The 25,853-nt window shown below is 35.8% G+C and overlaps 1 protein-coding gene across 1 annotated transcript in view; it reads right to left on the bottom strand.

The window, feature by feature from the left end:
- LOC120517150 (heterogeneous nuclear ribonucleoprotein R) overlaps positions 1-25,853 on the bottom strand; it is a 38,057-nt gene that overhangs the window by 4,660 nt on the left and 7,544 nt on the right. Inside the window, exons 2-8 of the mRNA XM_039739301.1 lie at positions 15,408-15,575; positions 9,548-9,666; positions 6,761-6,868; positions 2,374-2,487; positions 1,901-2,077; positions 1,259-1,394; positions 830-1,035 (exon numbers count right to left, since the gene is read on the bottom strand). Coding sequence (XP_039595235.1) covers positions 830-1,035; positions 1,259-1,394; positions 1,901-2,077; positions 2,374-2,487; positions 6,761-6,868; positions 9,548-9,666; positions 15,408-15,561 — 1,014 coding nt within the window. The 5' untranslated portion in view covers positions 15,562-15,575. The remainder of the gene's footprint in view (positions 1-829; positions 1,036-1,258; positions 1,395-1,900; positions 2,078-2,373; positions 2,488-6,760; positions 6,869-9,547; positions 9,667-15,407; positions 15,576-25,853) is intronic.

The raw sequence follows: 25,853 nt of genomic DNA, 5'->3' as shown, positions 1-25,853 counted from the left end.
TGGTTAATTACAATCAGATGCATTAAACTAATAAACAATATGTGGTTAATTTCAGTGTATTTATAAAGCCGCGTCAGAAAAAGAAAGGATAACCACACGGGAACAGCAGCACTGCTTTGACGCTGGGTGCCGCCAGTCTGCAAAACCGAGCAGAGAACTTGCATACGACAGGGTATGAGGTACCGTGGAAATGTGCATGGCTTTACACCAAGTTTAGGTTTTATACATCACAATTTGAATGTGGAAACGTTCTTACGCAACATTTCTGTGCGTTAGCACCGTTTATACATGAGGCCCCAGGTTACTTAACCTTATAAATATCAAGTGTAATGGTAATTTGCACATAAGCTGCAATGGTGTTTTCATGGAAATTACAGGAAATGATGCCCACAATGTCCCTTGATCACCAGAACCATTCAAAAACCGCACAATGTCAAACAAACCACCTTTATGTTATTGGATCATTCAACGAGTACCTTCCTAACATGCACATTTTAAAAAATGAAGTAAAGTGAATATTTAAAACATAGCTGACACTTTACCAACTTGAATGGAAGTAATACCAATTTGCTTGCTTCATTTAGCTGTGATTTAGTTTTGTTCTTAAACAACAAACCGTTTATTTTAGTTTCACAACTAAATATATTGGAATAGTGTTTATATAATCTTATGACAGATCTTATGACAGAATTTGCGAGTTAAAAGCTGAAGCTATTATATAAAGCACCCGAACAGAGCACTGTGGTCTCAGATGTCAAAAGTTCAAAATTTCAGGCCACATGTGAAAGAAACATATACAGTATACCTTCTAACTGTTTATATTACATACCTTTGCCATCACCTCTGGATCTGGTTCTTCTACAGGGTCTGCCCATTCAACAGTGACCGGGTTGCCCCACACTTTAACTTTTCCACTCATTAACCTGCGCCTTGCCTGTGCAGCAGATTTATGATCTTCATACTCAAGGAAACAGAAGCCTCTGTTTTTCTTCTTATCATCAGGCTGATGATACAGTATCACATCCACAAGGCCCTCTTTTATGCACAGAAAGACATCATTTGAAATCATAAACTATACTGTTTTCAATGTGACAATAAAGCTATAAATTGGCACCTTATCAACAAATATTGCTATCATTTTCCAAATTAGCTTTTAACAGTTTAACACAAAATTTGAATCTTATTTAAAAAAAAGGACACAACTTAGTAATTTTACACAAACCGGTTAACCTTTATACAAAAGGATTTTTTTTCTAACCTGTAACTTTGCTGAAATCCTCAAAGATACTTTCTTTGGTCTTGTTCTTTGGAATAGACCCAACAAATAGTCGATTATTTGCAACAGAGATGCAAACACCAAGATACTTTCCAGATCGTATTTCACAGTTATCACACTAAAAGCAAAGTTCAAGGAAAATGCTCTTATTGGTTAAATGTATAAATACTAAAATTTGGTTTTAAATGTAATTAAAAGCAGGCTCTTAAGATTACTTTAAAAAGTACTGTATATGCAAAGTACTCCTAAACGTATACACACTTTGGATTTTAATAATACAAAAGGAAACAGAAACTGATTAATGTTGAAAATGTTCACCAACAAAGCCAATGCATTGTTGAGACCAATACATGGAATAGTAGCATAGAAACTTTCAAATCTGTGCTCAAAGTCCCATAGTGTTCTTGGTTTCTTAGTATACATAGTGCTTTCCAGAACAGCCAACAGGTAAATATGTTAAAACTAGAAGACATTCCCATATGTGACTGCAGAATGCTATCATTCTCTCCACATTTCTGTGTGCATTACTAATATCCAAATTGCCTATACATTTTAAACACTCATATACAATAAACCCCAAATATTCCTTACATTATTAACACACAAGTAACTGCAAACCCTTACAAGTTTAACTGCCTCCTGTGCTGCATCCTTGCTGCAGAAAGTGATGAATGCATAGCCTCTGTTTTGTCCCGAAAGAGGATCCATCATAAGGCGCAGATCCCAAATAGGACCAGCTTTTTCAAACAGTGGAACCAGCTCATCTTCATATAGATCTCTTGGAATTTTACCTACAAAAACCTGTCAAAATTCCAACTCAAGTCACTGTGCAAGCAGAAACAACTCTTCACATATTAAAAATAAACCCTTCATGACATTAAGGGAAACAAACCAGCTGAAGCTGCTTCCAGAATGTGATTCCCATAAAATTTAACAGAACATTTCCAACTGTAAACCTTTCTATAGGACTAGGGTGAGCATTGCATACTACATATATTCAGATAGTATTTCCCATAAAGTAATAAACTTAATTATTACTGCAGGAGTTTTGCACTTATTTTAAAGTAATATTTTAAACTAAATAACTTGGCACTAACCTCAGTTCCCACTCCTGGTTGTTGCCCTGAATATACTTGCTCAGGGGGTGGGCCACCATATTTTCTTTGTCCTGTAGTTACATCCAAAGTGTACCCTGTACGCTCCAATAATGCCTATACATTTCAAATATTTAAAGTAAGTTAGACAGATAAAAATCACTATTCTGCCCTCCCTCCCATAATGTCCTTACGTGGTCTTAACCACACAAATTCTCAAACAGCACAATAATGAATGGCCAATGGCTGCTTAACAACATTTTCTTCAGAACATAATTCATTTCTGGACAAAAGGCTATCCTATCAATCACTATTATGCTGGTTGACTATTTTGATAAAAGTAGCAATAATTCACATTAAGCTTAGCTCACGCAAGCCGAAAACTGCAGTTCAACTTTCTGTCAATTCCCAAAGAGAAATGTAAAAGATTGCATTTTTGAATATATTTTTAATATCTGCAATTTAAAAAATATTAGATCTTCATCTATAATCTTTAGTTATATGAGTGCTTCCCAAATAAACTATACTGTTTTCTGTAGCACTAACCCATGTACGAATTCATTCATTTCCCAATCATCATTTCATGCATATAAACATATTCTGCCATAATAGGTTTGGAGAGTTTCAGGTACGGAAGGCAGGAGTTTCAAAGTAAGACTAGTTATACTCACTATCATAGTTTCTCTGAGTAGTGATGTTGTTGCATGCTAGTTAGCACAAGCAAGCAAGAATTTCACTGTACTCCATACACATGATAATAAATCACTTCAGGGTTGCAGGAATGAGGGCCCATCTGATTAACACTAGGTGCAAAGAAGTAAATGGCCATGGATGGGGCACCAATTTATCGCAGGGTGCATTAACCCAAGCCAGGCCACTTTAAAGTTCCCAATTAACCTAACATACACCTATTTGTGATCTGGGAGTAAAAACAGTACATGAAGAACAATAGACACTGACATAAGATGCAAACTAAACTTGATCTGAACCCAGGACTCTATGGTAGGTGAACTACCATAGTTCACCTATTTCAAATCTTTTATTTGTACCGTGGGTATATATTACATGTTATAAGGAACAGCCACATAACAGCCATTCATACTGGGTACAGAGTATTATTATTACATTTCTAACAAGTTAAAACATAAAACCCATCAAGACTCAGAACAGACTAAAAGTAGAGCTTGAAACATGCTCATGGAAACAAAAAATGAACCAATAATACAGCTTATTTAATGGCGTATTCAATTTTAATTGCCTGTCTCTGTTAAAAGAGTTCACTGTACATAAACGCACCTACATGTAGTGACAAAAAGTATACAGAAAATGGGCTGGAAAGAACTGTGATAGGATGCTTAAAGTGCTAGAGGGGTCTTTCATCCATTAATTCCCCTCAAAAAATCCCTAACAGGATAACAACTTACATCTCTGATGATGAAGTTAGACATTTTCAGCAATGGAGACTGAATGAGCAAGGTATGTTGAGAACATGTCCTAAAAATCCAGTTTCGTATCAAAATGCGTTTATATATTTTTAGAATTTTTATTATATTTATATTCTACTATTAAGATCATGATGCAGACTAATAAGAAACTACTATCAGGAGCTGAGCCAATCAAGAAAGTCTTAAAAACGCAAGGATTGAAAAGGGGACGTCATAGTTAAGAAATCAGAAAAACTATTTACTCACTGCAGAGTTATCATTAAAACATACTATTTATGCAATGCACCAAAACACACACAATTCATGACAGGAACAAATACCATCGCATTTTATAAGGTTGACTCTGTAATGGGTATAATATGGTAGATAAATTTAAGCAACTTCACCAACAGCCAACAATATGTTTATATGGGCCATGTCCATTATGCTATAATTGCACCTTCATTAAATACAGGAAATGATATTTAAACTCAAACATGGGTATTACAGATCTACATGAACATTTTTACAAAATTAAATGTAATATGTTGAATCAATATGAAAATTGATATTCTACATATTTATAGCTAGATTTATTGGAAGTTGTGTAATGCAAGTGTTACTAAAGTGGTTCTTCAATGTCCATGTACAGGCTCACTCATATGTGCCAGCAGCTTACTGCTGCTAATAGCGAAGGATTTTCATTTTGTCAAGCTTGCTAGGAGGTTCAAACACAATTCAGATATGATTATACTACATACTTGTCTATGATGTCTTTTCTCTTAAACTGATAATGAAATATCTTTAATAAGTTTCATGTTAGCATTTCAGTACTTGCTTTTGAAACCCATGCACCTCACCTTCCATCTAGCCAGTTCTGTGCCAGAGCCTATTATGTAAGCATCGAATTAAATATTGAGTCGTGCTGTACCCTGACACCACACCTCAGACAGTACTATTTATAGCAGGTACCATGAAGAGCAATATTGGCTGTATGATATCTTCTAATGAACAATGCTAATAAAGTAAGCAGCATAAGCAGTAATGTTAAGAACTTAACTAGGGAGACTTCTACCAGGGGCAGATAAACTTGTTGACATTAACCGATTGGTGACATTATGCAGAGTAAAAAACAGGCAGAATCAATCCTATGGAAGCTGGCCAGGACAAAAACCTTCTGTAAACCTTCTGTATGCAGAGTGTGGCATTAAACATTAAACAGGTTTGACCGCATGTCCATAACATATTCTAAAGGCCAATGATTCATTTATAATGCATACTTCATTGTGACTTGCAACTCAACATGCAAAGCTGGTCTTTTTTTACAATGGAGAAAACCACAGACACCATACATGGAAAGAAAATTTTTGCCTTCGTACCTCTGATCAAGTGTTGACTTCTTGGGGTTTGCACCAGCATTGTGCTTAGCTGCTCTCCGAGGTCCAGAGAAAAGGTCACAATACCATTTCTAGTGTGCCCAAAATCTCACTGGTTTTCACCCATCACTCCCACTATTTACCAATTACAATTAATGTACTGAGAGAGCAACTGCTTTCCATCCTGACTAAAGCACTGGTTCTACTAGTCTGGGTGATACTCATGGAAAACAACAAAGCAAGGAACACTTAGAATAAAAATAAGAATACCGACACCTTGTTAATTTCTAATCAAATATCTATTCTTATGTACTGAGAGCCAAATGTGAACCACCACAGAGTTACTTCTACGTTAGAATCTCTTCTGAGTATGCACAATAGTTCAACTTTGTAACACTCCTAATATCTGAACCTGTCTATATCCACAGACTTCCGTGCAATGTGCATGATTTGACTAATGTTGTTGCTGCTACAATATGCATAATGTACATATCAAAAGTGTGTAAGCAGGACTCAAATGCATGTAAGCACATGGATGTTAATTTTAAATGCTTGCAGAAACAAACCCTGGACAGGGTGCAAGTTAAATACACAGTGAAGACACACACACACACATATACACACACCAAACACATACTAGGGCCAATTTAGCAATGCCAGTTGACCTAAGCTGCATGTCTGGACAGTGGGAGAAAAACCATGCAGACACGGCAAGAACATGCAAACTTCACGCAGGAAGGACCTGGGATGTGAACTCTGTTCTCCTTACTGCGAGGCAGAAGCGCTACCACTATACCACCATGAAGCACAACTTTACTAATATGAAAACATCATCTAAAATAAATTATTTTCTGAACCTACATATTCTGTTTTGTAAATTAATTTCTGTAAATAAGAAGACCTTTACTTTAACAAAGAAACAACATTTACTAAACAAAAAGTTTAAAAGACACAAGAAAAATACGTGCAAATGCAAAAGCTGCTGTCATTTCTACAGCAACATTACAGAATAGTTCTAAATGAAAAAGCTTTCATGTTTAGCATGTTTCACTATATAAAGTACTGTACATAAAAGCCTAATAATAAAAATGATGACACATTTTGAAGCAAATATTCACTGTAACACAAATTGTATATCTGCAAATCAATAATCTGAAAACTGGCCTCAAAATAGTGACTCTCAAAGAATATTTTAAAAATTAAATTAAGAACTTCAATGATTTAAAAGATAAATTTTGAAATTGATAAAGACCATCTATTTAAGTTTACTTCGATTCATATTCTACTTGTGTGTATTGCAATAACATTTACTTTAAAGAGTACTGTTAGAGGATGCACAATAGATTTCTGCTTCTATTATTGACACTTCCTACACAAATCCTCAAATGTGCTAGAGAGAATAGTACATACATGGTATAAATAAAAAATAGGCCTCTACTCCCACTTATAAAATAGAAGTTACAAACCTAAATATAACAACAATAATGATGATAGTTAGGCATAACTAGAACCTTAATAGAAGCAACAGAACAAGCAACAGAATTTCTGTTATTTTCAAAGTCAAACACAATGTAATTATCCAAATATTACCTTAATCTTTGACTCATCTGGACCTTTGGTTGATTCCTGAACTTTGCTTCCTTGTTTCTCCCTTTGTCTGTAGGTTTTCATTACACCGCACAAAAATGCACTTTTATTCTAGTGACAGAGAGAAGGTGTCAATCAAATAGTAAGTATTAATAATAATGTATCAAACACATATCATAGTGTCATTTATACAATAACATCCACATTTTGGAGCTGCAGAGGGATATAAGAGGAAAAAAAACAAATACAAAATGTGCCTAGTTATAATTTGGTGTGCATTGAATTTAAAACATATTATTATGAAATCTGCCTTCATTTCACAGCCAGGACTACAAAATATTGAGCAAGACACAATAATGCCATTACCAGCAACACAATCACGCTGGACAAATGTCTTCATACACAAGTTCAAAACAATTAATTATTTTCATGTGTTATGCTAGAAAGGAGCACATTTTACTTCTCTTTGAAATGCAGTTTTGTTTGATCATGAAGCATTAAACACAGCTCATATAGTTCACCTACTTTCCACCTGAATCTAAAACCAGTGAAAGCCTGCTTCAAATCTCGACTTCCATGTATATTTGTACTGCACCGTAGTGGCCAGTTTTGATTGTTCGTCGTATATTTGCTAGCTCTGTTTTCTCAATATGCTTTGAATATCAGATGCAAGGAAAAAACAAGATACAATAATGGCATTGTGATTGGAGTTTTAGTACATCAACAAGACTTTTGTATAATAAAATATTTATTGTTCATACTCAAAGCAGTAACATTATTACTGGAAGCTTTATTACACATTACGGGCAATTTTTCATCAAGCATTTCTCAGTACACACCAGCAATTCTTACATTCATGAGAGTGAAATGGTCCCATAACCGCTGTGTTTACAGAGAGTCAACAGGCGCCTAGTCCCAATGCACAACTCTAGTTCATATCTTTAGTCCCTAGTACCTACAATCCCTGTTTACTATATTATATTAGATGATAATTTATGTCATGATTTACAAAATTAGAAATGAATAATTACTAAGAAATCAGGAAAATTATTACTCCTATAAAATCTACAGAATCTCTATAAACTAAAGCTGGACTCACAGTCAGAGTCTTACTTTTTAAGATTTGCAAAGTCAGAAGGTTTTCTCAATGACTCCAGCACCCTGGCTTGGAGAAATAGAAGACAGGATAGGGGATTTGTTTTGTTTTTGCATATGCATATAAAGTATACTATATGAGAAAATATTTATCTTCAGTTTTAAATGCACAATTATAGAGCATAAAGATCTCAGTTTCAGGTTTTTAGTCAAAACTGTGGTAATGAATACATTGATCTATACTATAAATTTAGAATATGTGTCTTTAAGTCATAAATTGCTCATTAAACTGTTTTTAAAAGAAAGTTCAGTGGGCCAAAAAACGTTTTTAGAAACCTAAGTAAATCTCTACTACAGGTGTACTCAATAAATCAGAATAAAAAAGTTAATTTATTTCAGTAATTCAATTCAAAAAGTGAAACTCATATATTATATAGATTCATTACACACAGAGTGATATATTTCAAATGTTTATTTCTTTTTTCAGTTTGCTGATTATGGCCTAAAGGTAAATAAAACTCAAAATTCAGTGTCTCAGAAAATTAGAATATTACATCAGACCAATAAAAAAATGATTTTTAATACAAAATGTTGGCCTACTGAAAAAGTATGTCCATGTATGCACTCAATACTTGGTCAGGGCTCCTTTAGCATGAATTACTACATCAATGCGAAGTGGCATGAAGGCGAGCAGCCTGTGGCACTGCTGATGTGTTATGGAAGCCCAGGATGCTTTAATAGCGGTCTTCAGCTTCTCTGCATTGTCGGGTCTGGTGTCTCTCATCAGTTTAGGTCAGGTGAGTTTGCTGGTCAATCAAGTATTGTCATTAAACCAGTTATTGGTACTTTTGGCAGTGTGGGCAGGTGCCAAGTCCTGTTAGAAAATGAAATTAGCATCTCCATAAAGCTCGTCAGCAGAGGGAAGCATGAAGTGCTCTAAAATTTCCTGGTAGACAACTGCGCTGACTTTGGACTTGACAAAACACAGTGGACCAACACCAGCACATGACATGGCTCCCCAAATCATGACTGACTGTGGAAACTTCACACTGGACCGCAAAAAACTTGGATTCTGTGCCACTCCACTCTTCCTCCAGATTCTGGGACCTTGGTTTTCAAATGAAAATTAAAATTTACTTTCATATGAAAAAAGGACTTTGGACCACTGAGCAACAGCCCAGGTAAGACGCTTCTGACGTTGTCTCTGGCTCAGGAGTGGCTTGACACAAGAAATGCAACAGTTGTTGCCCATATCCCAGATACTTTTGCTTCACGTTGCTTCACAATCCCTTCAAGTCCGCGGTAATCCCTGTTGCTTAGGCACATTTTTCTGCCACATTTTTCCTTCCACTCAACTTTCCATTAATATGCTTGGATACAGCACTCTATGAACAGCCAGCTTCTTTAGCAATGACCTTTTGTGGCTTCCCCTCCTTGTGGAGGGTGTCAATGATTGTCTCATAATATTATAATTTTCTTAGATACTGAATTTTGGGTTTTCATTAGCTATACGCCATAATCAGCAAAATGAAAAGAAACAAACTCATGAAATCTATCACTCTGCATGTAATGAATCTATATCATATGAGTTTCACTTTTTGAATTAAATTACTGAAATAAATGAACTTTCAATGATATTCTAATTTATTGAGATGCACCTGTATACACTATCAGTGTGTGATAATGTAATTTTACCTGAACATGTGAAAGATCACTCTCTTTAAACTGCTGAAGCACAGACAGAGCCCCTTCTTCATTAAACTCAATCAGAGCATCAATTGCCCTTTCATCCAGGTCGTCATATGTCACCAAACCTGTAAAATAAACAAGCAAAATCTAAGACAGAACACCATATTTTTTAATTAAATAAAGGGTGAAATCTACAATGTAATTCTAGCTTAACAAGCTCTTCAGTTCCAAGGAATGTTTTTGGAATGTCCTTATTTACCAGGGTATAAAAAAAGATAATCCTCAGCGAATACCACAGTAATTATAACATGCCAGCATACACCTTTTTCTTGATAGCACCGCTTAAAATCTAGCATTTTCTGATTGCTTTTTGTATGCTCAGCTATTAATAAGCTGATGCACTCAACACTTGTTGATTTTTAATGATTGTCAATTTGTAGTACGTCTTTCCTGCATAATAATGGCTCCAAACGCAGCTCAAAAACTACAGAGAAATGGATGCCTGAAAATAAGGAGCATTTCTGCACTGACCATCTCAGTTTATTCACTCAAGCCCGATTGAAAGCCTATGGCCTGACTTGAAAAACACAGTCCAAGAGCTCTAACCAATTCAACACTGATATGAGTGGTATGGAAAGCGACAAAAACTCGCTGAAGAAGTGGCATTATGCATTACAGAAATACACAGGCATAAATGTAATGACTTGCGAGCATTTAGAGTTGTCATGCATATCTGTGAGATAAATGTACTTGTATATCTGTGAGATAAATGTACTTGTTTCTCAGGCACACACTTTATTTAAAAGAATTACATATGCACACGTGACTCATGAAGGCATTTATTTTACTCAAATCTTATCACAGTATGCACTGTAGTTGAATATATTTTTGTTCATGTATCTTATTAGCACTTGTTTCATGAAAATTTTGGAACTGAAATCAGGTTTGCTCTTGGTGCGCAACAGGTTGTCCAATACCCGAGACTGAACAGTCTTTATGCGCTGAACCGCACATTGACAGTTGCACGTAACTAACCTAGTCTGCTGAGATAAAGAAGCACTTTCCTAACCCAAGCAGATAGCTATATACAATATAGTAATATACAGAGCTATAGGATCTGGTTTCAAACAATGTAGCCCACATAATTAGTAACAGAGTTATTAAAACAAGCATTACTGAATCCTGAAAAAGGACAGCAAGTATTGCCACAGACAGTAAGTTTCATGTGCCTTAAATGTTCACACTTGCTCAACATACTTCCAAGTCATAATTTCTAACTTAGAAACTGAGGAAGAAATATTAATAATTTTATTTTGTGAAAGACACTCATATTCCACAATGTTCTGATGTTTTTGAAACTACTTTTGTGCAAATTTTAATTTGTAACACTTACTACTACATTTAATTTTATTTTTTGCTGCTGATTAGTGCAATATAGTTTTCCACAAGAAGTCATTTTTCTTTTGCTTTTTCAAATCCAATTAGGTCATTCTTGAACTGTGTTAAAATAAAAATATATTAAAAATAATTTGTTTGTAAGACTGAGAACACTTCATAATGATTTTTTTCAAAGTTAGTAAATATCAATTATTGTTGGTTTTGAAAATTGTCAATATTTATCCAATGAGTCATTGGCAATCTAAACCAAAAGCCTATAAGGGAGTCAAATCAAGCAATACATACGTTTGTGTACCTCATGATTCTCCTGAGATAAGAGACAGTCTGCTATGAGCTAAGTAGGACTCGAAAGAAAGAAAGAAAGAAAGAAAGAAAGAAAGAAAGAAAGAAAGAAAGAAAGAACTTCTAAACCAAAAAGTTAAGGAACCAACTAAAATGGTACGATATCAAAAAAAGAAAAAGAACATGTGGTGGGCGAAACTTACAATAAACTAATGTAATGAAATAAGCCATTTGTGTATTAATTAATTACAAAAAAGCATTACATCAAAATGTGAAGCATCAAAAATATTTTTATAAAAAAAAACTTTGTTTCAAACTCCAGGTATTTTACATTTAATAATTAAAAACAAATTTAACAAAAATGCATCGTGCATTATAATTGAAACAGCTCAGTAATAATATCTAGCCTGTTTCACTAGCCACCAGGTAGTGGTGCCATGCTACTGGCTGGGCAAAATATTCATCTTAATGAACACACAAAAAAAAAATCATGTCAGGAGCCACATAACTATATTTTAAAAATAAACACAAAACAACATGTTCATTAATAAGCAGTGACATGATATATGCTAAATACAAAAAGAAAAATGTCTCAATTCTCATCCAGAACAACTACAAAATAAGTGAACATGTCTGTTTTTGATTCATTGATGACCTCCACCTCCACTATGACCTCCACTCACCTAGTGATGGAGTGACATGAGAAGTGAATGCTCTCCACTTGGGTTTTACTAGCTGGGTACATTACAGGTATATGTTGGATGGAGATGCAAGCAAAAACTTCACTGTACTCTGTACATGTAACGATACTACTACTAATACTGCTATTAATATATTAGCGGTTTTAAATTAACCATCATTAAAAACACCCCCTTTTGCATAAAACCTGCCATAATTGACAGTTTTATGAACCAACACATAACTTGTCTTTTATGCAGGTTCTCAAATGGAAGGCAGATTGGTGAAAATATGTTGACAATATGTCATGTTCTGTTCACAATTTCCTTTTCCCAATCTAACAGATTGAAATGTTTGCTTCAAAAAGTAAAGCTAATGTTATTCTTCTAGAAATCTGAAATGCTGACCTGACATATCAGACATACTGCTTTCTGTCCCATATCTGCAAAGAACTACTTTGATGTCCATTATGGATTAAAAATATGATATTCAATGTTTACCTGTCTCCTTTCTTCTGATTATTTTTCCCAAATAACTCCGATGGAGAGCAAGCACAGGGTCAATTAAAGCCATGAAATCAATAGTTAAGATACAGGAAAAAATAATGGCTGAATCATTTACGTCATACAGACGTAAATTGTCCATGTTATTTAGGCCTGAGGCAGGCATTAAAATGATTGAGAAACCATACTCTTTCTTGTTTAGGAAGTGTTCTACAATCAGAATTTGATGCAAGTCTGTTTCCACTGACGCATCATGGCTTCACCAGAGAAAAGCAATCACAATAGCCTTAATGCCGCACCTATATTCTACACACCACACTAAGCCCAGAGCTGCTGCCAGCTGAAAGTGGCTACTACCCTGTAAACTGGGGCATCTCATCCCTGATCATTTTCATATATTTTTTTTTATTTTTGCTCACCCAGGAAAAAGTGAAAATATAACCTATGGCATAAAAATAATTGAAAAGTCTTTCATTTGGATTATTGCAGAGAAAAGCCAAGCACAATGACACCTTTTATTGGCTAACTAAAAAGATTACAACATGCAAGCTTTCGAGGCAACTCAGGCCCCTTCTTCAGGCGAGATGTAATACAGAAACTGGAGTTCCTGTGTTTATATACACACTAGGACAAGAAACATTGGTATATCTTTAAGTGAGAAATCTTAAATGTAAAAAATGAATAGACCCTTTCAGGCTAAGGTTCATTTAACAAGAGAAAAGAACAACGTAGGGTCAAGATCTTTGGATAAGATAATTGTTGTTTCTTGTCCTAGTGTGTATATAAAACTCCAGTTTCTATATTACATCTTGCCTGAGGAAGGGGCCTGAGTTGCCTCGAAAGCTTGCATATTGTAATCTTTTTAGTTAGCCAATAAAAGGGGTCATTTTGCTTGGCTTTTCTCTACATTCATAATGGCTAACACGGTACAACACCTTAGTGCATCTGGATTATTGAAAACTAAAACTGAGCAAAAAAGCTGGCAGTGAATTTATGTGAAAAAAGAAAATTCACATTAATGTCAGTCAATCATTATTCAAAATTAATATAAAATACTGTTTTACTAAATATCTATCCTTTGATACACACTGAGTAAAAACATTAAGATCCATATCACATGAACAGGATTTTTTTTTACTGCATTACAAGTGAATTTTTAAAATAATAAGTAGATGTCGTAAGCATCTAAACAGGCATGCAAGCTGGCATAGGCACACACACCAAAGCACAGCACAATTATTTAAAAATGCCAATAATCAACAATACATTATTAAATTCTTCATTTGTATTTTCCTCTTAAAACACTTGAAATTTTACTCTTGAAAATCATTAAATTATCCGTATTAAAACTGATATTATCAATTAAAATGCTGAGCAGAGACATTTTAGTTTTTAATATAATGCAATTTAAACTTAAATTAAACATTAATATTGTTCATGGGTAACAAGTCACAAATATTCTATCCCCTGTACATACATATTTAAAAAAGGACAAATCTCTACAAACACTAAGTGGAATTTTCAGATGCTACAAGCTACTGCCTTTGCACAAATCAAAGACAAACTGCTTCTGATTTATGCAATAGGTGCCACGTATTCATTTAACGAGTACTGTATGTAGAGTACACTATCTTCTAAGACATTTTGTAGGTTAATGCAGGATATCAAAAGGTCATTTAACCAAACAAATGATTCAGATTTTTTTTTAAATTGAAATTTGCTATTAAAAACTTAAAATATAAAATGTGAAATAATGATAGTCATAATTATGTTTAATTTCTAATCACTTCTTGTATATTTAATTGCTGCCTGCCCATTCAAGCATCACCCAAAAACCACCACAGTGATTTTAACAAAGCTTTCCAGTTATTTCTAGCATGATATCAATGCGATTTTTACTTCCAAAAAATTAGAACTGATTGCATAACAAACCAACCGCAATGACTATTTCGAATTTTTTAATATTTAAGTGTGTTGAAAAATAACAACATTTTTACCTTTGATGCTCAATAACCCTTTTAACGGCTCATTGAATCAAATATCTGCTCCTTCTTTTCTAAATGCTCATTTTATGAGAAAAAAAGGTCCAATTCAGTTTTTCTCAAGGGCAAATTATAAACAAGCAAATGTCCATTTGTGATGATTTCCATGCTTGAACTGGAAGTAACAAAAGTCTTTTGCGATGGCAGGAGTTAAAAGGGAGTGGGCACCTTGAGGTGATGCACCAAGAGTGCTGCTCAGGGAGGAGGTGGGCTGTGTGCCACTCGACTTTCTTTTGTCTCTCAGTGACTGAGTTGTACATTATGACTGTGATGCATTCAACATGCTCTATAACATTCCAGTAATATTACTGAACTACTGATATAAATATTATTACTGCTCTACAAACTGTTCATTCCTGCAAAATGACTTCCATTTCTCTAAACCTTACACTTAAATTCAAAGTATTAATCTCTCAGGAAAAAAGCACTACATGCTAAATAATACTAAAGAAACACGTCTTTCTGCCATGATGAGGAGGTCTAAGTGTCAGATGGGGTTTTAAGTATTTAACACACACTTCATCACTCTTCTGGGCAAACCCAGGTAGATTAGCTATGACAATATAAAAGAGGAAACTTTGAATCCACTCTAAATGAACAAATATATGAAACAGAACAGTAATGAAGCAATGAGCTCCTGCCTAAGAGATTAACTGCTCCCTGATTTAGAGTGCCCTCAAGGACCACACTTTTCCAACCTTAATGCATTTGCTCTAAACCTATCGGCTCTAGGTACTCACAAAACAAGATATTGAGTTAAACTAACATGCCATAAACAGCAGATAATATAGTAATAAATATAGTATGCAATATTAAATATTTTAAGGACTAAAAAATTATTTTAAAACTAAAAACAAACTATTTCAAAAAATCTTAATACTTAAGTACAACACTTTACAACAACCCACATCTTTGTAGAGCCTTTACCATTTTGAAGTTTAAGGAAACAAAATGTTTACATACCTGTCTGAAAAATCTCATCAAGCCTTTCTGCTACTTTCTGGGGTAGCCCCGCAATGGTAAGTATCTGGTAATACTCTGAATGAGTTGTGTTTGAAGTATCCATAGGTTCCTCTTCCTCTTTCACCTGAGCAGCACTACCATTGACTTCCGCCATGCTTCAGTTAAAGTCTAAAACAAAAAATTGCGCTTAATTTAAAATTGACATCCATCATACTTTTTGTTTTAGGGTTCACAAAAAGGAAATAAATGCAGAGGTAAACCCTGAATCGTTTAAACTTAGAACGTTAAAAAGTAACCAATAACATCTGAATATTTGCAAGAATAGTTCTGAATGGTAAGATGATTCATTTTTGGAGTATTAACATTAAAAAATGAATAAAGCAAAAAAATCAATTGTAAAATTCCCTTTGGAACATACAGATCAATTAGAAACACTTCCTAAACACTTCTAAAGTATGATTTGCTCAAAACTGACAAAAAATTTTTATCTTCCCAATTAAGATAATTATCCCATGACCCTGAACTGAACAAAGCAGGTACAAGAAATGGATGGATGGGTGGCTAAAAGTTTTACGATCTTGATATTCTTTTCCATAACAGTGTTTAAAAAAGAAAAACTACAATAATAGCAATAGTGAACTTTATCTTGGGCTAATTCTCAAAGAATTATCTTTTATGTCAACTTTGTAGTCAAAGCAACAGCTCAGAAAACATGTACAGGTTTATTTAATATGTAGGATACACCAGTCCCTGTATCAGGCAGTCCTTTATGTTTTTGGCTTTTCAAACTATGTGGCTATTAACCCACAGTGAATTCAAAACATGTCACTAAGACAAGTATAAAGTATAATTATTTTACTCCTGTTGTCGTGTTTTTTTTTGCATACCGTTAAGTCAACCTTATACAACAAACAACTTCATAGTCAAATTATAAAAGAACAAAACATCAGAATGTTAAAAAAAAATGAAAGCAGGAACAAAACGAGACAAAATCTAACAAAACAGAATTCATTACTCCTGACCCGGGTTCGCTTCCCAGGTCCTCCCTGCGTGGAGTTTGCATGTTCTCCCCGTGTCTGCGTGGGTTCCTCTGGGTACTCCAGTTTCCTCCCACAATCCAAAGACATGTAGGTTAGGTGCATTGGCAATTCTAAATTGTCCCTAATGTGTGCTTGGTGTGTGTGTGCGTGCGCCCTGAGGTGGGTTGGCGCCCTACCTGGGGTTTGTTTCCTGCCTTGCACTCTGTGTTGGCTGGGATGTGCTCCAGCAGACCCCCGTGACCCTGTGGTTAGGATATAGTGGGTTGGATAATGGATGGATGGTCTTAATCAATAATGTATATTCTAGGTAACTCTGGAGCCAATTTGAAAATCATCCTTTTAACATGTAAAGAGAATAAATGGTTCAGTACCCCACCCCTTAACCTTACACAACTTATTAATATATCTATAGTAAAGAGCGCACACTATCATCACAACATGCAGGTCTCCACTTAATAGATCTCCCAAGATTAATAAAATGCTACAGCATAAAACAGAGCTTTTAGATATATACAAGCTATCAAAGTGTTAGGGTTCGTATGAACCTCTGTATTTAACGACTGACTGCTCACTACTTTAGCACAGAATATTGTTATATCCGCTGTTGAAGCTGGTCCTGTTACTTTTTGGTAACTGTAGTTAACGGTTTATTTGACTGGACCTCTTCTATTGTCTTCTTAAGACTCTTACAGTCCTGCAGTGGCATCATCATGTTGATCAGGTTATTCTGAAGTGGGTGTGTCATTACTACACGACAACCTTGGTGTTCTCCTATTTCAAATTACTAGCATCATTTTCCCAGTACATCACATTTCAGTCTGAGCCCTGATGAATTCCTATCGTTTTTCAGTACAAAACGTTTTTGCCTTACATACTGTAGAATTTTAAAACCATGTTGACCTATCTTTGCAGCAGTCAGTAGATTTTTTTTTTGCCAGAACTCAAGTAACTGTGGGCCTCTGTCACATATGCTTAGTTAGTCTACCATAGATGGTTTGTAGACAACACACTGCAGGAGATACCAGCAAACTAAAGGAAAAACTAATAAAGAAGGCTGACTCTGTCCTGGGAGTCAGTTTGAACTCTATAGAACACTGATTTCCAAAGTGGTCTATATGGACCCCCAGGGGTCGATTTCGAGTTAAAGGGGGTCTATTTCAGCGAGAAAAAAAATTGGGGGTGCACGAGATGTAAATGGTGGTCCACGTGAGCGGACACAAGTTTTCATATCAGCAGCAACGCATCGCACGTGTTCGCGCAGTGAATAACACTTGTCCAGACCTGTACCAAAGTTCCCCAGCTTGTCAATGATAAACATCCAGGGTGATGACGCTTTGGTCTACGTTCAACATTTAAATGTCCTTCACACAGACTTTAAAACTAGGTTTGAGGATGTTTTGACTATGGAAATACCACAGTGGATTATCAATCCATACGGTGACATTGAAGAATCGGATGTCATATTACAAGAAGAACTGATCGGAATAAGCACTAACGAAGAACTTAAGGTGCAGTTCAGAAAATATCAGCAGTTCTGGCTTCAGAAAGATATACCTGTTGCTTATCCTGCATTATGGACTATCACAAGAAAGTTTTTGATAGCTTTTCCATCTTCATACCTCGTGGAAAGGGGTTTTAGCGCGGTTGCCGATCTTCTTACGAAAAAAAGAAATCGATTGCAAATCATTGGACGTGGAGATTTAAGACTATACCTCACTAATTTGAAGCCTAATATTGAACAATTGTTATCAGAGCATCAGGTTCATCCCTCTCATTAACAGCATTATGTGTGTATTAATTTTATGTAAGAATTTTACTAGGTTCTGATTTGTTTCGTTCCAAATCCAAATATTTACTTGCATTTTGTGTCTTTTCAATAAAGGTATGAATAAAAATTGTACATGTTTTTCTTTTTTTTTACAACGGTCCACTCTACAAAAAACCCTATCAAAGTAAGCAGCACTGTGTCAGTTGTCAAAAACACATCTGAAGTTAATAGGTTTATCAAAATTCAATATTAGGCAGGCAGGGGGTCTATGGAAAGCAAAAAAATCGGTAAGTGGTCTGCGGGGCAAAAAAGTTTGGAAACCTCTGCTATAGAAAATGAAGTTCAGAGAAAGACACTTAACAAAATACTGGCCATGATGCACTGACACACTCTGATCTGAACAGAGGAGCTTCTTAATCCACTGACTAATCCAAGTGCTCTGCTGAAGACTGTGCTTATATGACATCACTTCTACATAATGAGTTCTGTTACTGTCAGTGTGGTGATGAACACTCTGAAGTTTCTTTTATTTTTTTCTTGCAATGATTGCTGCTGCAACTACACTACCTGGCCAAAAAAAAAGTTGCCACCAAAAAAAAAAAAGAGGTCACATACTCTAGTATTTCATTGGACCACCTTTAGCTTTGATTACAGCAAGCATTCGCCGTGGCATTGTTTCGATAAGCTTCTGCAATGTCACAAGATTTAGTGCCATCCAGTGTTGCATTCATTTTTCACCAAGATCTTGCATTGATGATGGTAGAGTCTGACCGCTGCGCAAAGCCTTCTCCAGCACATCCCAAAGATTCTCAATGGTGTTAAGGTCTGGACTCTGTGGTGGCCAATCCATGTGTGAAAATGACGTCTCATGCTCCCTGAACCACTCTTTCATAATTTGAGCCCGATGAATCCTGGCATTGTCATCTTGGAATATGCCCGTGCCATCAGGGAAGAAAAAATCCATTGATGGAATAACCTGGTCATTCAGTATATTCAGGTAGTCAGCTGACCTCATTCTTGGAGCACATACTGTTGCTGAACCTAGACCTGACCAACTGCAGCAACCCCAGATCATAGCACTGCCCCAACAGGCTTGTACAGTAGGCACTAGGCATGATGGGTACATCACTTCATCTGCCTCTCTGATGCGCCCATCACTCTGGAACAGGGTAAATCTGGACTCATCAGACCACATGACCTTCTTCCATTGCTCCAGAGTCCAATCTTTATGCTCCCTAGCAAACTGAAGCCTTTTTTTCCGGTCTGCCTCACTGATTAGTGGTTTTCTTAAGGCTACACAGCTGTTCAGTCCCAATCCCTTGAGTTCCCATCGCATTGTGCGTGTGGAAATGCTCTTACTTTCCCTATTAAACATAGACCTGAGTTCTACTGTTGTTTTTCTTCGATTTGAATTCACCAAACGTTTAAGTGATCGCCGATCACGATCATTCAGGATTTTTTTCTGGCCACATTTCATCCTCGAAGATGATGGGTCCTCATTATCCTTCCAGTTTTTAATAATGCGTTGGACAGTTCTTAACCCAATTTTAGTTGTTTCTGCAATCTCCTTAGATGTTTTCTCTGCTTGATGCATGCCAATGATTTGACCCTTCTCAAACAGACTAACATCTTTTCCACGACCTGGTTGTTTAAGAAATGAGAAGCAACTCATTGCACCAGTTGGGGATAAATAATGTGTTGCCAGCTGAAAGATAATCAATCACCCATGCAGTAATTATCCAATATTATCTATCTAATGGTTAGTTAAATCCAGGTGGCGACTTTTTTTTTGGCCAGGCAGTGTATTTGTCCTATTCTTTAGAATTAATAAAGTTTCTATCTACCTGTCTTAACATCTGTTTAATTATTTAGGCATTAAATTATTTTGATCAACTGCCGCACTGTCATTCTTTGGATTACTAGTCATCTTGAAAATTTTTAAATGCTGTTACAGTCAAACTGTACAAAACACAGAACCTTGTTAGAATAAAAGGAAGAATACCGTTGAAAGACATTTTACAACAAACTAAAATGTGCAATAAAACAAAAATCTGCAGGTTATTCAGCTCCCCTTGAAATATGTGGGAACTAAATGTCACCATTTATTTTACACTGCCCTCTTCAAAAGGCATGCTTTTTAAAATGCCCTGAAATACTTTAACAACTGGCAATCAAACTCCTGGCTTGTGCCTCTGTGCGGGATGATGGGGTCATTACTTCTCATTCATTTTTTATGCAAACTTCACTCAGTCATGAATTTAGAAACAATAATAAATTGCAAAAATAAAAAGTGGAGAGGAGAAGCCAAATGACTGCAGTGCAAACAAATGAAATCTAAGCAAGTGAAAAGTACTTATATCATTTTATTAAATCTTGTTTTCCTTATGGTAAGATTTATTGACTTATCAAAATCTTGTCAAGTAAATTTTGCTCACCCCATTGGCAGATTTTTTGGCTAAATAAAAGCAAAACAACTCCTATTTAAAGTTTATTTTGTCTAGTTTTTGGATATGAAATTTTTTACAGTGTGTGCTTACCATCACTCAAACAGATTATAAATGTCCATAAGCTCCCAACTAGACTGGTGATACAAGGGATGGTAATGGTAAACCGTTTTGATGTTACCTGCCAAAATCCTGTCATCTTGGAAAAAAGGTTAAAGATGGATTTTTCAATTTGATTCTAATGGCTTTGAATTTTGTATTTTTTAATGCAGCCACATGAAAAACACAACAGAGTGAGTTGATTATGAGTTACCCCTGCATCGGTATGACATAATAAATATTATTTAAAAACAATGCAGAAAAACGCACTGAGCAAATAATGAAGTCAAATTAAGCTTGCAAACATTTTTATTACGGTGACATCTTTTGGACGTCACTTTGTAGTACTAGGGTGTTGTACCGTGTTAGCCATTACGAATGTAGAGAAGAGCCAAGCAAAATGATACCTTTTATTGGCTAACTAAAAAGATTACAATATGCAAGCTTTCGAGGCAACTCAGACCCCTTCTTCAAGAAAGGGGCCTGAGTTGCCTCGAAAGCTTGCATATTGTAATCTTTTTAGTTAGCCAATAAAGGATGTCACTTTGGAAAAAGTAAATTAATTAACATAAACGTAAGTGACAAAAATCCACAGATGTCTACACTGCTTACAGTAAAATGCTCACTAATTGCACAGAATGGAGAGAGAAATCAATTCACCCAACTCTGTGGAAAGGCTATGTCAAACAGAATGATACTTGCCACAGCTATCGGCCCTGTAAAATGCTAGGAAGCTTTATGATTTTGAGTTAAATTGGATTACTAATTCTGCCCTTTTCCCAGATATTTGCCTGCAATATTATATTGGTAAATTTTTTGTTTAAATTCCTATAAGTTTCATAGTTAATTCTCAATTTAGCTTTGGAATGAAACTCTCTGTCTACATATATACCAGGGATGTAGATAACTTATTGATTAATTAATAATTGTCAACACACTCATCGATAGTAAAACTCACCAGTCTGCAGACTTTCAAAGCTGGAGGCAAGAATTTGAAGAAAGCAATTCAAACATTGTTTGCATTTTTTACCATATTGGATGAAATCTATTACAGTATAATAAAAAAATCCTGGGACAAGACGTGACTTTTTTAGAGAGATACTCTCACATCCCGTGAGACGGAACTTTATGCCAAGAGATTCAATCACGATCGGGGCCAGAAATAAAAGACAAAGAGTAGATGACAAAGTAGAAAATCGTAAACAATTCAAAAACGTTGGGGCGATACGCGTGCAGAGCAGGTTAGAGATAATGAAAGTACTAAAATTTGAAACTCTCAAAAAAATGACAGTAAAGATCGCATTAGCACAAACAAACGGAAATTATTACTCGGTGACATGACGGAACAGTGAAAAGAAATCGAATATATTGTTTGGATTTAAACTTGAAGTTGAAGACTTGTAGGTCTAATTTATGTTGCCATCAGGGGAAAAGTAGTGTTTCTTTCCGATGAAGAGGCGTATCCACGAGAATTAAAAGATTTGTTGTTTGGCAAAAGTGAAATCCGCATACGGGAGTGGCAGAGATGTGAAGTGGCTGGCGCGTAGCGCAGGCGGGGAAGGGGGGGGGGGTTGTTAAGCAAAGCGAGTAGGGGGCAAAGCCCCCTAGTCTTAATTAAATCAAACTGCTTGCATTTCATTTTTTTAAAAGTACCTTCCACCACTCCTAATTTTCAAAGAGTTGTAAAATAATAATTAAAAACAAAGAGGGAAACTAACAAGGACACAATCAAGATCACGTGTAAAAACCATGGCAGCATTGGAATTAAACCCCTTTGTAACCTCAAATGCCAATAACACCAAGCAGTGAGCAATCAACTACTAAAAGACATTAGTTATAAATTATTTAACAGTATTAAAAGTGTGTTATTTACATCATTTTACATTTTATGCAGTCATGCATACACATAGACTGCAGTTTTCATATGTAGGACGTATAAAACATTTTCCAGTAAGTAAATTTAGTAGTTTAAGTAATTCAAAGGATTAAATACAAATTAGGAAGTAGGTTTTTTAAAATAGAATTATAAACACTTTCCACTGTCAATAAATCTCCACTGTTGCTATAAAATGTATAAAGTATATGGTCATAAAAACGTAATGTGACAGGTGAACAGCGCCTTAACAACACACGCTATTAGCCTAATGGAGTGCTCAAAAGACAACCCTCTTATGAGAATGAAACATGTGACAGATTACAACTGCATTTCACAATTCCCTCTTCAAAACTTTGGGGCAGAGAGTTGAAAGCTAAGACGTTCACCATGAAAGTGTGCAGCTAATTATCCAATGATGTACCCTAAATTCAAATCTATCCAATCAACATCTAAAGCAATAAATGAATCTGGTTGAGAAGCCATTCCATCAAAGGGCACACACACATCCACATTAATTCATAAAACAAGATCAATTTAAATGCCTGTCGAATTAAAAGTGCATTTCTTTGTGATGTGGGAGGAATCAGAAGTCCCTACCAGGAAAGCAAATTTTGATTGTATTCCATACCTGGTAGAGGACTCCCTTTGATTAATTATAATAGCCATCTACAATTGAAAGGGGCAACCTGTTAAGCAACACAGAACATACTGCAAAAATACATTTTCCAAAAAAACGTTTTATTTCTGCATTATGTATCTATGATTTTATTTTACTGCTTAGTGAAAACATTTCAGAAACTGTTTCTTCACATTACTGAAAAGTAATTTAGGCATTCTTGTTCATGTTTGGGAGCATATTAATGTGCCCGGGAGTTAGAAACAGGCATGGCCTGTCAGCCGGGAACAGACACATTTCGATAGCCATGGTATTTTATGTATGCTAGAAAGTACAGAACAAATCTGTCAAAAACTGCAAGTAGCAATGTAAAAAATAAACATGCTACAGGGGTCTGGTACACAGAGATAGGTGAATCAGGTGCCACAATATCTGATGCACCATCAAGAACAACATGCAACCATCTTACCAGCAAGCCTGCGTGTCTATGAGGCTGAAAAATGTTTAGAGACATGGATCGTTACAGTGCATTTCGTGTTTTCTAGTGCTGACGATATGATAGACTGCTGCAGTTCAGCATCACAAATGGCACGTTTGTTTAGCATGCAGTAATGCATTTTTAGATATGCTGCTTTTGTATTTCTGTACAGTCAACGTTGCTGGCCTTTCACAGAAAATGCTCCAACACCAAGTTACATTTAGCCCACTACATTTTGGCTTAAAGCATCTGTTCTGCTTCTGGATGTAAAAACAATCTGACATTTAGTTTAAATGCTGCACTCATGAGTCTATTTAAATGAATGTGGAGTCTTACAGGAAATTTGTATCAGACATTGTAATGCAGCAATCCAATGGAATTTCCCAAAACAAAATTAATCATATGATAATGAGATGACTCGGTTGAGTAGTAGTACTAATCTTCTAATTAAAGCTAATCAACATCTATGGTTTATTGGTAAAATCCAAAGTACCTAGAAAACAACCACACAATGACAAGGAGAACATGCAAACTGCATAAAAAGAGTGGTGTCCAGGCCAGGATATAATTTCAGGATTCTGGAGTAATTGTTCAGCAGTGTGAACCACTCAGTTTAAATATTATCCTTGTTAAAGAGCCTGGAGCCTTGCCACCGACACCTCAGAAGAGGTCATCCTTCTGAAGCTAATCATGTTTGGGCCCAGCCAGTACCTGGATGGGAGACCAATGAAGAAAACCTTAGGCTGCTGCTGGAAGAGGTACTGGTGAGACCAGCAGGGTGTGCTTACCCTGTGGTGTGAATGTGGATCCCAATGCCCCAGAGTGCAGTGATGGGGACACTGTGCTGTAAAAATGGCACTGTCCTTCAGATGAGACATAAAATCCAAAGACCTTTCCTCATCTTGCACCCTCATCCACGCTGGAAAAAATATTGCTCAATCTCAAGGACTTAGACGCCATCTCTACAATATATAAAATCATTTTACAATCCCTTCCTTTCAAAGATCCAAGAGGACACTGGGAAAAAGATCTCTCAATTAATATATCAGAAAAGGAGTGGAAAGTAGCAATGCAGAGAATTCACTCGAGCTCCATATGCACAAAGCATACAATTATACAACTTAAAATTATATATCGAGCACATCTGTCTCCAAAAACTCTCCAAAATGTTTCCAGGGGATGATCCAACCTGCGAACGTTGCAACCAAGCCCCAGCCTCACTGGGTCACATGTTCTGGGCCTGCACCAAATTAACATTATTCTGGACAAAACGTTTTAATTGCCTCTCAGACAGCCTTGGACTCACAATCCCTCCTAACCCATTAACAGCTGTGTTTGGGGTTCTTCCAGAGGGGCTTAAAGTGGAGAAAGACAAACAAATTGTGATTGCATTCACTACACTGATGGCACGCAGACTTATTCTGATAAACTGGAAGAACCCAAACTCTCCTCTTTTAAGTCAGTGGGAAACCGATGTGTTATATTATTTAAAATTGGAAAAAATCAAATACTCAGTTAGAGGATCTGTAAAGACTTTTTTCAAAACATGGCAGGATCTAATCAGTAATATTTTAAAATAAGTTCATAAAGCACAGAGAATTTATTAATTTAGGTATTTTTAAAAGCCTTAAATTTTACACGCTTGGCTTGCTCTCTCTCTCAGGGGTGGGGTCGATCTGTTCTTAACATAATTCTTTTTTTTTGTAAAAACTTGATTGCTATGTATGGATTGTAATAAAATTAATTAAAAAAAAAAAAATCCAAGGACCTGATTCTCTGTGGTCATTAAAGATCCCTTGGCATCCATTGCAAAGCAAAGGGTGTATCCCAATGTCCGGGCTAAACTGCCCACCAGTGGTGCCCCTGTCTTTAATTGACAAACAATCTCTCACCCCTTCACCACCTAACAGCTCACGTGTGGTGAGCGCACTGGCACAAAATGAGTGCCATTACATCATCCAGGACGATGCTGCACATTAGTGGTGGGTGAAGTGGTTCCCCAATAACTGTGAAAAGCACTCATATATATATATATATATATACACACATATACAGTATATTTTTATATATATATATATATATATATATACACACACACATATACAGTGTATATATATATAAATTT

The sequence above is a fragment of the Polypterus senegalus genome, chromosome 17, assembly GCF_016835505.1.
Source record: "Polypterus senegalus isolate Bchr_013 chromosome 17, ASM1683550v1, whole genome shotgun sequence".
Taxonomy (NCBI): Eukaryota; Metazoa; Chordata; class Cladistia; order Polypteriformes; family Polypteridae; genus Polypterus; species Polypterus senegalus.
This window is presented reverse-complemented; position numbering and strand designations above follow the sequence as displayed.